Genomic DNA, 14,560 nt, shown 5'->3' with positions numbered 1-14,560 from the left:
TGTGGCAGCTGCCTTCTGTTCCCGTTAAGATCTGTGGTGCAAAATGCTATGCACCTCTAACAGGATTGTATCCTTGCAAAAGATATAAAATATGCCTACTGCAGCACCAGCTATAAAGGTCATGCATTATTTTGGATCAGAATTTGGGTCCTCCCTGAATTTGCTGCCTCCTTCCTGTGACAGCAGAACTGCAGGTGACAGCTGAATTCAGCTTACAATGAGGTGCTTTCTTGTTTTACTCTTTTAATGTTTTTAAAGGAAATAAAACTTTCTAAGGTTTAAAAACATTGTATAATCAAAACCAGACAGTTGCAAATTCAAAGGAAGACACCTGTTAGACTTGTCAGTGTACTGCCAGGATGATATGTAAGTAGTTAGTTGGTCCAACATGTGTATTTAAGATTGCGTGATTGGGAGGGAAATATAAAAATAAGATAAAGGGTCCTTCATTCACCTTAAACGTCTGGAAATGGTTTGGGGTGGATGGCTAAACAAAAAGAAAATTTCTGAAAACCTTATGGGAACTAAGGTCTGATAATCTGGCCCACTATGTCCTCCTTTCTGTGAAAGTTTAGTGTGAAAGCCCTTTTATGAATGGCTCACTTACAGACAAGTATAACGGCGTTAACCTTACTGAAGCAAGTACAGTGGAAATGCCTGTAATTCTCATCCTGCCTTCTTTTGCAGCTGGAGGAAGGAGAACGCTTCGCTAAAATGGTGATAGACCTAGGTGAGGATGCTGGAGAGTCCGTAGCAAAGGGTTACCTGGCACTGGGCCTGACATACAGTCTTCAAGCTACTGATGGTGAGTTACTGTGTTTATCAAATACATTGTAGAAAGCATTTGTATTCAAGCAGTGGAAATCTATTAGAAACTTCTAGCAGTGACCAGGCAAGGAAAATAATCAGATTGCAAGGCAAATGGGGACTATTCACTTTCTTTCACAAAACCATCTTCCTTGGTAATAAAAGTGAAGTCTTTATGTAAAGTAAAAGCCCAAATCTCTGCTTAGGAGATGTTAATCTTACTATAGCCAGCAGTTCTTCGTATGCTTTACTTGAATGTTTTTAACACATTTCTTTCACTTATTTACACAACAGTAAGTCGAACTTTCCATCTATTTTCATATTTTTGTTACCCACTCATAAATCACGTAAGGAAATACAATCCAAGAGCTGGAGTCAGATATGGCTGACTTCAGTTCTTGGCATGATACTGATTCCCCACAGAGATCCAACCTCTCTGTGATGCAGTTTCTTTCTCTGCTTGGAAATAAACAAGATAAAAATATCTACCCCACTCATACCCATGGATGTCGACTAGATACAAACCGCTGAATGTAAAATTTTTTTTTTTAATGCTGATTGCTTGGGTTTTGAGTAACTGGACAATGGGTTCCTGCAGATTTGGTGTTTGGTAGCCCAAAGATCTTGAAGTTCCAGTGTTTGGGAGAGTTTTAGATGTGACTTTCATCAAGCTCACAGCTGGGAACAGCCTTTATTTTCACTGTGACTCTAACATAGGCTTTCTAACATAATTTCTTTGAACAATGGCTGAACTAGTTTGTTTCCTGATCAGTTTGGCAGTCCTTCCCCTGTGCAAAGCAATGGTTTCTCTGTCGAGTGTTCCCATAGAAACAAACCAACTTCTTCCAGCTAATGAGCCTGAAACAAAGCTAAAGTGACGACTTGCATGGTATCATGGAAGTACACTGGCCTTGCAAGTTACAGCAAACATCTGCAAGGCATGTATTTGAGGAATTGGCTTGTGCTCTTCAGTAGTGCAAATCACTGTGTTTTTTTCAGCCAGGCAGCTCTCTTTAGTTCTGCATTTCGCTGCCTCAGAATACTTCCCCCTAGGAAGTTCACGTCAAGAAATGTATGTCCTTCCTAGCCTGAACCTTTTTTTTTTTTTTTTTAATGTATTCATTAAACACTGAGTTCTGCTTAACAGCTTTGTTCCTTAGGGCATTTTGCCTAGATTTTGTTTAAATTGTCTCTAAAGCTGTACAAAATCCCAGAGACTATTATCAGAGATAGAAGGTTTTGTGTGTTAACCCCATTACAAATTATTTATGGTCCCCTGTAGAAAAATTTTATTGGAGGGTTTCTAAAGAATGGAGTTGTAGAGGTATGTTTTGTACTCCGGATCTCTAAGCACTTTGGCCAAGCAAAATATGAGTCATAAACTTTTTTTCTTCTGGAAGAGAAGTCTTCCTTGAGTTTTCAAGAAATTGGTTGGGATGTCATCATAAGTGTTCTTTTTAATATGAAGTACACGGTCTTCACAACAATTGCCTTGGATTTTTATCCAGATTAGTGTCTGCTTTATGTTGTGAAACAGTGGAATATCTGCTTCCTCTTTTTCCTATCACTAGTCTTAGATTCAGTATGTCCAGTTACTTAATTATTTAAGGGAAACCTAAAAATTTTGTTTCCATCTTTCAAGTTATATTTTAATAAAATAGATTAAGCCCTTCAAAAGCTTACTCGTGATGCTCGTGAACATGGAACAGCATTTTACCAGAGAGCATTTCACCAAATTTGCACTTGCAAGATATTTTCATTAGTGTTGTTTAAAAAAGCAGCTTATCACAGTGAAGAAGTGGGAGTTGTGCACGTTGAAAGGAAGATGGCAAACCCCTATTTCATTCTACTTCGCATTGTCAGTATTGTTTATAGAAGTTTGTTATATATGCAGACACACAATCAGATATCTGTTTATATATGTAATTTCCATAACTTTACATTTAAACTGATTTTGAGTGAGTCAGCATTTTCAGTGGTACTTACTTGTTTCAGTCATTTGACCAGTCTTCTTGTAAAACTTATAACAATATATCAAGATGCCTTCCAACCTAGGTTGTGCTTTCTCTTTTTAATATGTACTTTGAGTAAATACCTAGCATCATCCTGTGTGATAAAGGCATTGAAGTGTTGTATTAAAGTCTTTCCCTTGTGACCACTTTTTAGCAAGTGCTTTCTGCAAGATTCAGAAGAGAAAATCCTACTGAATGACAATTTAAAGAACTTGTGGGTTCATTTGATAAAAAAGAGTCCCTTTACAACTGTTGGATTTACTCCTGGATGAAATAAGATTGCTTGAAACATGTTCTGTGTACCGATATGTAGCTTCCTTATTGTCAGTTGTTGTCTAATTACATGTTTCTTGAAACAAGTCTCACTGAAAGATGTGTCCTCAGACACTTTTGCTTTTACTCTCAGAAGCAAAAATCTCATGTTGGTTCAGAATGTCCATCCATTGCCATGCTGGATTTTTTGGACGTGTCCCAAACCTGTTTCCAGTGGGACAATGCAACATGAAACCTTTCTTTTCTTCTTGTAGTTCCAATTTTGACACTAGTTGTATTGACAACTTTGCCTCCCTTAGGTGTCATGAAAACAGGGGAAGGCGAGACGAATTTAACAAAGACTAAAGAGGAAAGACCAGATTCTGACTGTGAAATACAAGTGCTTTTCTTGTCTAACATCACCACCTGTCATCTAACTGTTAAAGATTTATAGGTGTAATACACCCTCATACTCTTTACAGAGGTGAGAGAGAGGGTGAGTACGCAGCATCTCCGTTTTGATTTAGACCATTGGTATAGGAGAACAGAAACAGAACTGAAAACTTTTTCTAGCAATTCTTGTAGATTTTATATATGATCAATATACTGAGATCACCAGTTAGTGTTACAAAAACTGTAGACGTAGCTCATTAGTGAACAGACCCATCATTTTGGCGTCTGGAGATCAGGAATCAACACGTGCAATATCTAATTGTAATTCAGGGTGCAAAACTGTAGGGCGGTAGTATTAGTCCTCTTAACTCAGGCCAATGGTTTTGAAACCCTTTGTTAGGAGCTAAAGGGTATGTGTACATTAGTATTTTAGTTTGATTCGGGAATGTACTTTTGAAGCCCATTTCTCCATTGTCCCCTCTTATTATGTTGTGATTCACATCACAGAACAGTTCTGGAGTACATAAAGTGAATTGTTCTTCATAACACTAAACCAGAAGATGTGCTGCAAAAATACCCCTGATGTTCTCTAGCTGCTAATAGGTGTTCAGACCATGGGACAAGACTAGAGCTAGTCTGATTTCACCTCTGTCCCCATGTATATAGTATTAATGCTGGTCCACAGCATTAACTGTTTCACTTCATGCATTAACTCCTAGTGTGCCACAGTACTCACTGACACAAAGCTTACCTCCCTCTGTTTTCAAATATGACTTTAGGGCTTTGGCTTTTTTCTTTTTCTGGTACCAAAATGTTGTTGAAAATCCTGTTGACTTTTGGTAAGGCTTAAGGTCCTTTAAAAATGCAGAGTGCTTTAGAAAATAAATCTTGGGCTCCAAAGGTGACATTTGCAGAAGTACTGTGTTTTATAGGAGTATCAGCTGAAACTTTAACTCCCCCGTGCTCTCTGCCTTACTCAGCTCAGACTCTGCTGCACAGGTTATTTTAATCTAAGTAATAAGCAGTCATACTGCCTTTTAGTTGGTAGAACGACAGCAGCCATGTTTATGGTAGGTAAAGAATTTTTTAGTGCTGTCAACCTCAGAGAAGGGAGCACAACTTTGGAAGTTTAGGCAGACTTTTACTAAACCTGCCTGATTCTGTCTCCTAAGTGCAAGCTTTTCTTTGTCTGAAGTGAAAGCTTCTCAGTGATATAAGCAACTACTTAGGAGAAAAAAATCTCATTCTGGTGAGGAGAGAGAAAGAGAATGTGGGGAGGTGGAAGGAAGGAGGAATTTGCACAAGGTTTTATAAAGCAGAACACAAATACTAAACAAAATGAGTCATATCATTGCTATATTTATTCCTCAAAGATATACATGTGTTACCTATGATAGAGACCTAGCAATTCTCAGGGGAAGACAGCAGGAGGAAGAACCCAAATGACTGCAATAAACACAACTCCAGTCTATTAACTAGTTCAGCTTACTACTCTTGATACACTTACAGATATACTTATTTTTTATTTGTTCATTAGCATTTAACTATTACAAAATTTCTGCCAAGCTAATCTAAGTGTGCTAAAAATGCACGCAGCTGTTGTTGAGCTAAATGTGCAAGGGTGCAGAGTTCTTCAAAAATGACATTCCTAATTCAGGTGCCCTGTCTTTCAGCATTTCATTTTAGCATTTTTTTGCCATGTTGAGGCAATGAACCATGACACAGCCTCTCTTGCAGTCATAGATTTTGTATAGCAATATAGATTTTCCATTTTAAAATAGAGAGGAGAACATAAGGATTAGTCTCCACGAGCTACCTCTTCCCCTGCTCTATTTATAGCTTCGTACTTGGAATCTATCATGAAGACTGTGTGAAAATTACAAACAGGTCCTCTGAAAAACATTTTGATCTCTCTTTTTTTTTTTTTTAATTAAAATCAAGTCATGCATCCACTGAACCTTCTCAGTCATCTCCTTAGCCTGCAATCTCTTTAATTCTCTCCCAAAATCACATCTCATTGTTTTTTTGTTGTTGTTTTTTTCAGTTTATCTCTTTTAGCTGGAAGGCCCTTACTGTAGGAATGGCATGGTTCATTTGGAGCATCAGTCCTCAGTATTGTCAACTCAAATTTCAACATATTCATCTAAGTCAGATACAAATCTAGAGGCAGATGGCAAGATTTCCCACTTAGCTGTAGCTGAAAATGTGGTTCATATTGTCCGTAAGAGGTGGGATTCACTTGTTTCCCAGTCATGTGGAGGCAAAGTTGACTGTAATCCTAGAATAATCACAGTCATTTCCACAACATATTTTATGCTGTTACTCTCTGACTAGAAGTTGAACAGCCATCAGTCAGAAGTCTTAGCAGGCTGAAAGTTGTCCTAGCTTTTCCTTTTTGGAGGGGAGCCAGTAAAATCTCCTTCTGTCTTCCTCATTGTGTGGCATCTCCAAAACTGTTCTGTAACTTACATAAGGAATCTTGTAGTTTCCATAAGATCAAAATCTGACATATTTCCCTGGATGAATGTTTATAGCTATGATCAAATCCTTTCCAATGTCTCCGTAAGCATTTTTATGTGAATGTCAATCATGATTATTTTAATTTTTTCTGTAAGTTTTCCTCCTCTGTTACATCTTTTCAGTATTTGGCAGTGGACCTGAAGATTCAGTTTAAGGCTACTGAGAGTGAAGTGTTACCAGCTACTTCTTTAAATGCTGCATTTTTGCATGAAAGCTCATGTCTTCAAATTTATTTTTTAAACTACCTTTTTTTTTTTTTTTTGCTTACTTTTTACTATTTAGGACGGACTATATGGCATAACCAATTTTTGATCTTTGTGTTTCAGGAAATCCCCAATATTGCTATTCCTCCCAAATGAAACTGGTACTTTGAAAAGTTACTGGAAGGCTTAGCAATAAAAAAGACTGATCACTTTGGCAAAAATAAATTAATTTCAAAGTTTCACTCACTACTGTGTTGGAAAATCTAAAGAAACTGATTCTCTGTATGGCTTTTCTAGAAGGATCCACCTCCATCTTCTCAATAAATTATAAGACTTTGAATTTTATCAGGTTTTGTCGCTTTAATATATACTACTCGGTCACTTTGTTTTCTGGAGCTTTCATTGACTTGAGACATGAAGTGAAATAAATTCATAGGTGGATGTTCGCTGGTGGATTATCTACTCATCAATTCTTTGTACTATTGATCCGTAGCTCTCAAATTCGGGATAAGTAGAACAAGAAACAACTGCTTTGTAAAATCTGAAAACTAAGAAACAGAAGGAGCTAGCCCATGTACTTCCCAACAGTATTGCTAGCTTTCCAGAATATTTTAGAGCTGAGAAAAACATGCTTCTCAAAGCTCTTCCTCTATTTTCCTTGCTCTTGATGATGATACCTTATGACACTGCTGTGCTGGCATATCAAGAATTTGTAAGTCTTCTCATCAAGACTGTCTTATGGTTTTGGCTAGGAATTATTTCACATATTAAGAAGTGAGCCTAGTTGACAGGATCCTTAGTCAAGGAACTGGAGATAGCAAAGCAGGCATTAGTGGCTAATGCTACACCTGAAGCAGTCTGAAATTTTGCTGTAGTCTTAAGCAATGTGCTGTGTTGCAACGGGGTTTGCCATAGAGCTGTAAATTTGTCCCTGTTCAACCTACTGCACCCTCCTACATGAAGATAGTGATGGAGACAGCCAGTATCTGAGCCAGAATACACTGCTGGTTGCTGCCTTTAACATATATACCAACTTGGCAGAGAGACTGTTATGTTCTTAGTGTATCCCCTTCTCCTCCCAGACCCCTTCAGTGGCATATGTTATAAAAAGATTTCAGCACATTAGGCAAGAGAATCAGGAGTTTTTAATAAGAAAAATAAAATTGCTTGAAAAATTGCAATAAAATACTATTTTTGTGCTGTTTAGCCTGTTTTCCAGCCGTGAATATAAATACCACCAGTTTTCTACTGTTTTTATGAGCCTTGTTTGAAATGTTTTGCAGATGTGCAACTATTTAATTTATTTAATCTGAAACATTGAATTCAACTCTTAAATGACATTGAGTCTTGTCCTACAGCTACCCTGAAGGGCACTCAGGATGAATTAAACAAGAAAGCACTTCAGACTTTGGAGAGGTGAGTAGGAATCTTGCTGATACTTGCATTATTTATTTCTTTGAGTGAATCCAGGGTAATTATTTTCTAAATGTTTTATTTTCTGCACAAGTTTTCATGCCTAAAATTTTAAAAACTGTTCCATAGATTCCAGCAAAAGTTTGTCAAAACCCTTCAATGGTTTTGATGTCAAAATTCAGTAGTTCTTTGGTTTGAATGTCCAAAGTGATTTTCAGAAAGTACCTTAGTTTGCTACTAAAGAAACAAAACTTAGCCACAGTGAGATCTACAGTGCTGGGAGAAGCAGCTCCCTTACAAAGTGTCAGCAGGAGAATGTGGAATATTGGTTTCGTTTCCACTCCTGTCTCAAGTAGGCTTGAACCCATATTTCCCTCATAGCTTGGGAATACCTTCACCAGCAGGGTGTAGGCTGCTGTGGGGTGAAACAGACTCAGCTTCTCCTTTCGAAGGTATTGGATTTTGCCTCTACTCCAGTGGATCTGCTTTTTATTTTTTTTACGCCGTGAGCATTACTCTGTAACCTAGCATCAGTGCACTTTCCTGGGAGGAGAGGAGACCTGGGTCCTGATCACTGTCCTAATAAATATTTGTATGAGCTCTTATATGAGAAGGGAGCTAGCAGTAAAAGGAATTACCATTCTGTTGTTCTTTTCTGCTGTATGTTGCGGGGAATCTGATCCAAGAGTTATGCCCTGAAAGTATCTGTGAATTAAATTCCTCTGGTATTACAGTTACCTTGAGTAAAATTCCTTAGGTAATGTGAGGTTAAACACCTTGTCTGTGAATTCTGGTATGGTAGGGAGGCGAGGTGGGAGCTTCCTGACCCTGTTGCGACGAAGTCCCACCACCCAAAAACCACTAGGTGTTTGCTAACAGTGTAAATGTAGGTGCTGATAGACTTTAGATGGCAACTAAGCAGAAGCTTTGATGGTCTGAGTCTTGAGCTGAGGTATCTAATTCTGTTTTTGGTATAGGCAAAAACGCGTTACAAAAAGTGAAGAAAATTTGAGATGCCTGGTATCTCAAAGTTTCAAGAAGAATCTCATATATTCAGTGGCTTTGTACAGATGTAGCAGGTTGAACATGTTATAGATGTGATTCTGGATATTTGCCCCATGGGGATCTGAAGGATTAAAAAAAAATTTTTTTTTACAGTCACTTTTCAGAGCAAGAGTATACTTTAAGTAATGCAAGTTCCTGGACTCCAATGTGGTATCTTCATTACTGTGTAATTTCGATGTAATTGCGGTGCTGCGTTGCTTTTAGACTACATTTATTTTTATCCTTTGACCTTTCCCACTGGCTGTGACTTGTTTTCTTGGTATCTTAACTCTAGCCAGGAAGCAGGCAAGCTTCTAGCCGAACATTAGGTACTCAAACTTCAGCCAACACGGATACCGTGACAGTGAGCTGGTTACTAGTGTCTTCCTATGTGCCTGGGTTTGGTTTGGTTTTCTTTTTTTTTTTCTTTTTTCCTTTTTACCCTCTTTTTAAAGTATACGTAGAATCTCTCAAGCTATGATTTGGCCTGTAGCCATCCTTTATTATAAGTAGCTGGCTTTTCAGCTGGAAGCCTGGATCAAATATTTTTCTAATGCCTTTTCAGGAAGCTGAACAGTAAAGCAGCAACCCTTTGTCTCTTTTCGAAAGCGCTGTTAATCTCTGCTCCCATACAACCTTGTGAACTTTCATGTTTTATTTGTTGTTGGAGAGGCTACCGAAGGTTTCACAGGAGCTGCTTCAGAAAGAGGCAGCTCACTCCACTCCAACGGTTTAGGGCAAAGCTGGGATCCGTCTTACGTTTTTTAAAAAAGATAAGTGAAATCAGTGACTTGCCTATACTAATTGCACCTTGATGTCTTCGGTGTTGCTTCAGAATCCCTTGAGTGATATCTTGACTTGAAGAAACGTAGGACACAGTCCATATTAAACTGATTAATTCTAGAGACATTAATTATGAGCATCAACTCCAACAGCTTCTTGCTTAGATGATAAGATTACAGTTGAGAGGTGGCTGCCATTAAAATGTTTTGTGGTTTGTTTCCTGAAGTAACTCTCTGGGGTTTTTTTTGATTAGTGAATGGCTAGGATAGTTTTGGCAGGATTTTTAAACACCAGCCTTGTCCACTTCTTGCTTCTCCCTCATAAAGCCTGTAACTTTATGGTTTGGGCAGGGCAATGCAGGTGAAGTCTTCTCTGTTGTCTTGGAAGGCAGCATGGAACAAGGTCGGGAACATTGCTTTGGTATGAGGGACCTTCCTCTTCCTCTCCTCTCCCTTGTGAAGAGGCTTTGCTACTTTCTCCCTATCAGAAATCTAAATCCAAAAACATTAAATGTGATTTAATGAATGAGCATTGAAGTTGTATAAAATTCTGACAGTTGTGCTTCTTAACACCTGTTTCAGCTTTTGCAAGCCTGACTTAGCCAGCAGAGTGTTGATGTTTTTCAGTGTGCTCTCCTCTACTACTGGGCTAGAATTCTGTATAAAAGGACTGGGTTTAGTTCTGTGCTTGTGCATGACTTATGGCAAAGGGGTTTTGGAAAGTACAATCTAACAGTCACTTTTCTTTTTATTTTGTGTGGTTGTCCGTAAAGAGCACGTGACTTGGCCCCGGAAGATCATCAGATCATCCTCTACTTATCACTGCAGCTGGCTCTTGTCAGACAGGTATGTGCAAAAATTGGTGGCCACTGAGTCATTACAGGGTGGGAGAATGACAGTCAAATTGAGCAAGACCCAGCTATGCTAAACAGGGTCCCTTCCTTGCTGCATGTAATTGATAACAATCAGAACAGGTTCACGGAAGATTTTTATTTAAAGCAATAATTCTACAGCATGTGCGGCCCTTGTGGAGAATGGCCTTCCCCGGGGTATACATTCAGCTCTGACTCCTAAGCAGGGCTGTTCCCACTTTGAGCAATTTTGCCAGAGTAGATTGAGTGAGAGCTGTTTGTTCTTGTTCTCTGGGTATCATGCTGTGTCCTGTTGCGGGCCTCTCCAAAGCCTCTCTTGTTACTTCACGGTTCTGTATCACACCAGATCTCACATTATCCGCATTTGGGATTGGTGTATTCCATACTTGGGCTCATTCAGCATTAGGCTTTGATGAGTGCTGGAACTGTCCAGGGAGTGGGATTAGTTGGCATTTGAATGCTGCTGCAGGTGGCAAGTCATAAAAATTAAACTGATTTGTAAATACACTGCACTTCATTTAAGAAAAAATTTGGGCAGTGTTTTATATCCCTGTCCCTTCCTTTTAAAAGCTAGAAACTTTGTTAGAGCAGCCCCTATTTATTAACTGCTTCTCTAGCTAGATTTGAGATTTCATCATCTTACATTCCTTCTTTGGCAGGCTTTCTGCTCACTGCAGTTTTCTCTCCTCAGTCTACACCACAGAGTCGAACAGTTGGATCCTTCTTACTTTCCTGAGCTAATTAGGGGAGCTGTTTGTTCATTACACTAAACTAATTGTTCCAAAAGAGCACACTGCTGATAATGTCACTTTTGTAACCCTTTCATAATTAGATCAGTGTGTTGTGAGGAAGCCTGCAATAAGAAAGGATAATTAAAATGGCTTATTTAACTTTGTCATCAGCCTACTGGCTGGTTTATGATGCAGAGTGCTCAGGGTCTTCCATTAAAAATACCCAGCTACCCCTCTTTCTTTCATAGCTTTTGCCTCTTTTGCTCATTGCCATGAGTAAAAGCATTACAGCTTTTTGACTGGTAGTCTGAAAATAAAACGAAGATTTTTGTGGTCATCGCTTCTTTCACCTTTTCACTGTCATTGGTCCATTGCATTTTAATTCATTACCCTTTCTTTTTTCTCCCGTTGTTGACTGTCCTAACAGTGGTGTTTCATGTGTCTCATTTCATCATTTCCCTCCCCTTCTGTTCTTTCCATTCAGTCTCTTGTCCTCGTGTTCACTTTCTCCTTTGTCTCCTATCTCACCTGTGTATTTTCATCCTTGAAATTCTGCCACTCGCCCCTGCTTCCCTAATTGTGTGAACTCTGTGTGCTATATAGAATCAGTCTGACCCCTGCTATGCTGCTCCTCCCCTTCCCCATCTAGTGAGATGTAAATCTTTAACGCATGCTTGGAGGGAGAGGAGATATCCGAGACATCTTTATTTTTAGACTGCTGTAAAATAGCCTACTCTTCTTTTGCCAGTTTAGTTAATGATAAACATTTGGTAATGCATTTTTAATATCCTTAATTATTTAAAATATCAAACACATTCTCTTTCTGATTAATTGAAAAATAAATGATGCTTCTTTTTTTTTTTTTTTTTTTTTTTTTTTTTTTTTTTTTTGCTAGATTGCGTTAACTATCGAATGTCACAGGGCTTTCATCAGGCTGTGCAGCAGTACTAACAAATCAGGCCATTTCCACACAGTAGGCTATAATATAATACCTGAACGTTCTTCTCAACAATAGGCCTTTTTGTTTCCATAGTCAAGGTCAACTGATGAGGTGCCTTACCCAACACTGAAAAATCTAGGTATCAGCTTGCACAGATAAGAGAGCGTTTTCACAGAACAAAGCAAGAGACACTAGTGGCATGCCAAGCAGAGTTTGAGCAATTCTTCCTTCTTGGAAGACTCTGTGAAATATTTCCAATAGCACTTGTCTCTGTCAACACTGGGCAAGGGGAGGGGGGGAGCAGAAGAGCATGAGCTTTCCTGTGACATGTGACAAGAACATGAAGAGAAGAGGGATGGATGGTTATAAAAGGTTTTCCCAGGGTAATGGCTGAATACTATCAACAACCAAAATGAGAGATGATGTTGTTATACTAGGTGCTGGTGTTCGTGTGTGTGGCTCTATGTCTAAAAGACTACCAAACTCATTGGAAGGACTCCAGTGGCTCCCAGAGGGCCTGGATCAGCCTCACAGCATTTTAGACCTTTTTTTTCACCAAAATACAGAGGAGTGTAGAATACCCTCTTCTGTAAGGAGAGTTTCATTCTATTTTTCTCCCAGAGTTGAAGTGCCATCAGGCCAAGGTCAGTATCTGCTGTGGCGGTTATCTGCACTTTGGAGCCAGCCAAGCTGATTGACAAATGAGACTTCCAACTCCCGGCTGCTGGTTCTGCTGCTTCTCCTGTTTCTGTGGTAACAGCATTTAGATCAGCAAAAACAAGGTAGAATGAACATTTTAAAGCTCACTGCTTTTAATGTCTTTCCTTGTTTTTTAGCAGGCCAGTTTCTATGGAAATGACTCTGGAGAGTCAGAGCTCTTGTTAATTTTAAGTGCTGGTTTGCTTTTTTTTTCCGACCCTGAATGCCGTATAAGCTAGTATCAGATAGGTGAAAGCAACATACGAGTTTTCTTACCATTTTCAAACTTGTGTCAATGTTGTTTGATTTGATTTGACCTTTCTTTGCATGAAAATAGGAGGGGAGAGGCAGCCAGAGGCCAGCAGCTGAGAATTAGAGGTCTCACTTACCAATTTCATCTGAGGGCTGCCAACAGACCTGAAGTTTCAAGTGGCAGTATCCAAAAAACATCTACTGTCTTCCATAGTGTCTGGATGTAAAAATAAGATAAACATTGGTTAAGAACACTAGAGAAAATATTTCACCTTTTTTTCTACAGTTTTTATTCTGCTTGCAAGGAGGAGAGACTATTGTCTTTTCTTTGCCCCAGGAGAGGAACTCAGTTTTAGCATATATCAAGATGTGCTTCTTTCAGTGACTGCTGAATGTGGATAGCTCTGTTTTGTGTTTCTTCCAGACCAACTAGTCCCTCTTCTGCTGAACATCAGAATGCTGCTTTTCTGTCTTTTCGGCCTAGATTTTTCTGGTGATCAAAAGCAACTTTTACTAGGAATTAAATAAGAACTTAAGTCACAAAAATGTCAGTGCTTGCTCTTCTGAAGTTTGGATGGTGTGTTGCAAGTCTATTTCTAATGGAAGTTTTTGTCAGTTCATAAAACTTTCACCTTTCTGTAATGCCCATGCTATAATGAGAGGTGGAGGGGATTGCTTTAATGGTTTTTTGCCTATAACTCACAACTGATAGGAAATCTTGCTGGATTGAGCCATGCAGAATAAAAGGCTTGAAAAATCATCTAGATTCACTGCCTATGAAATATTATTTCATTTACTATTATAAATTTGCAAATGTATTCTACTGTTGTGGTTTTTTAATGCTCGTACAGTTTTCCTTTTTACTTCTACAAAGGTAACATCCCATCATTATTTGAAAGGAAACATGTAGCATTGTCAAAATAATTTCAATTATAGGAGGCAGCATCTCAAACAATCCATAGTATGCCATTATTTTGGTAGTGCTGCAAGATGTTCTTTCTGGCTTATTGCAATATCTTTGCTTCTTAATCAGTGTGACTTGAATAATATACCTGTGTGGTATGCAGAACATTTGTGGTACATTCATTAACAGAAAGATGAATTGGAAAAGGGTAGCATCGCCATATTGTAGGCCCTACTAGGATTTGTGGTCCAGCTGAAATAACATTACTTTAAAGCGCAGCACTTGTAGGGAATTTAAGCTGGCAGCCTACCTTCGATACAACCCTGAAGTTTCAAAGTACCATCTGGGCTGCCAGCATCCATCTTTCTCATGTTACATAGCTACTTAAATAAATAAACCGTGGCGATAGATTGTTGATCTCTGTTTTTCAAAAGAAGTTTGCATTGACTGCTGCCAAATATCTTGCTTTTATTGTTCTAGAAATTTAGTTTGTGTTTTGTTTCATCTGGTCTGTTGCAGGTTGATTTGTATAATGTTTCCAGTAAAGGGATAGAGTCTCTTGATGTTGTTAAAGGGTATTTTTTCTCAACTGTGTTTTGTCCTCTGTTTCTAATTGTGCAGCAGGAGGAGAACTCTGTGTAGGCGACTAATGGTGTTGCAGCACTGAGGAATCTTTTTGGGCTCAAGTTAAGCAGTCAGGTGTCAGGGAAGAGTGATTAACTTCCCAAAACAGCCA

General features: G+C 38.7%; 1 protein-coding gene across 8 annotated transcripts in view; it reads left to right on the top strand.

Annotated features, from left to right (window-relative positions):
- TTC7A (tetratricopeptide repeat domain 7A) overlaps positions 1–14,560 on the top strand; it is a 187,417-nt gene that overhangs the window by 73,045 nt on the left and 99,812 nt on the right. For all 8 annotated transcript variants that reach the window (XR_010388532.1, XM_064509558.1, XM_026121174.2 and 5 more), the window contains 3 exons: positions 688–805; positions 7,546–7,603; positions 10,200–10,272. Coding sequence is in view for 7 of the 8 variants with exons in the window: in XM_064509558.1 (XP_064365628.1) it covers positions 688–805; positions 7,546–7,603; positions 10,200–10,272 (249 nt within the window). In the remaining variant the exon portion in view is untranslated. The remainder of the gene's footprint in view (positions 1–687; positions 806–7,545; positions 7,604–10,199; positions 10,273–14,560) is intronic.

This window comes from Dromaius novaehollandiae, chromosome 3 (assembly GCF_036370855.1).
Source record: "Dromaius novaehollandiae isolate bDroNov1 chromosome 3, bDroNov1.hap1, whole genome shotgun sequence".
Lineage (NCBI taxonomy): Eukaryota > Metazoa > Chordata > Aves > Casuariiformes > Dromaiidae > Dromaius > Dromaius novaehollandiae.
Note: the sequence above shows the minus strand (reverse complement) of the source record. Positions and strands in the feature narration are given on the sequence as shown.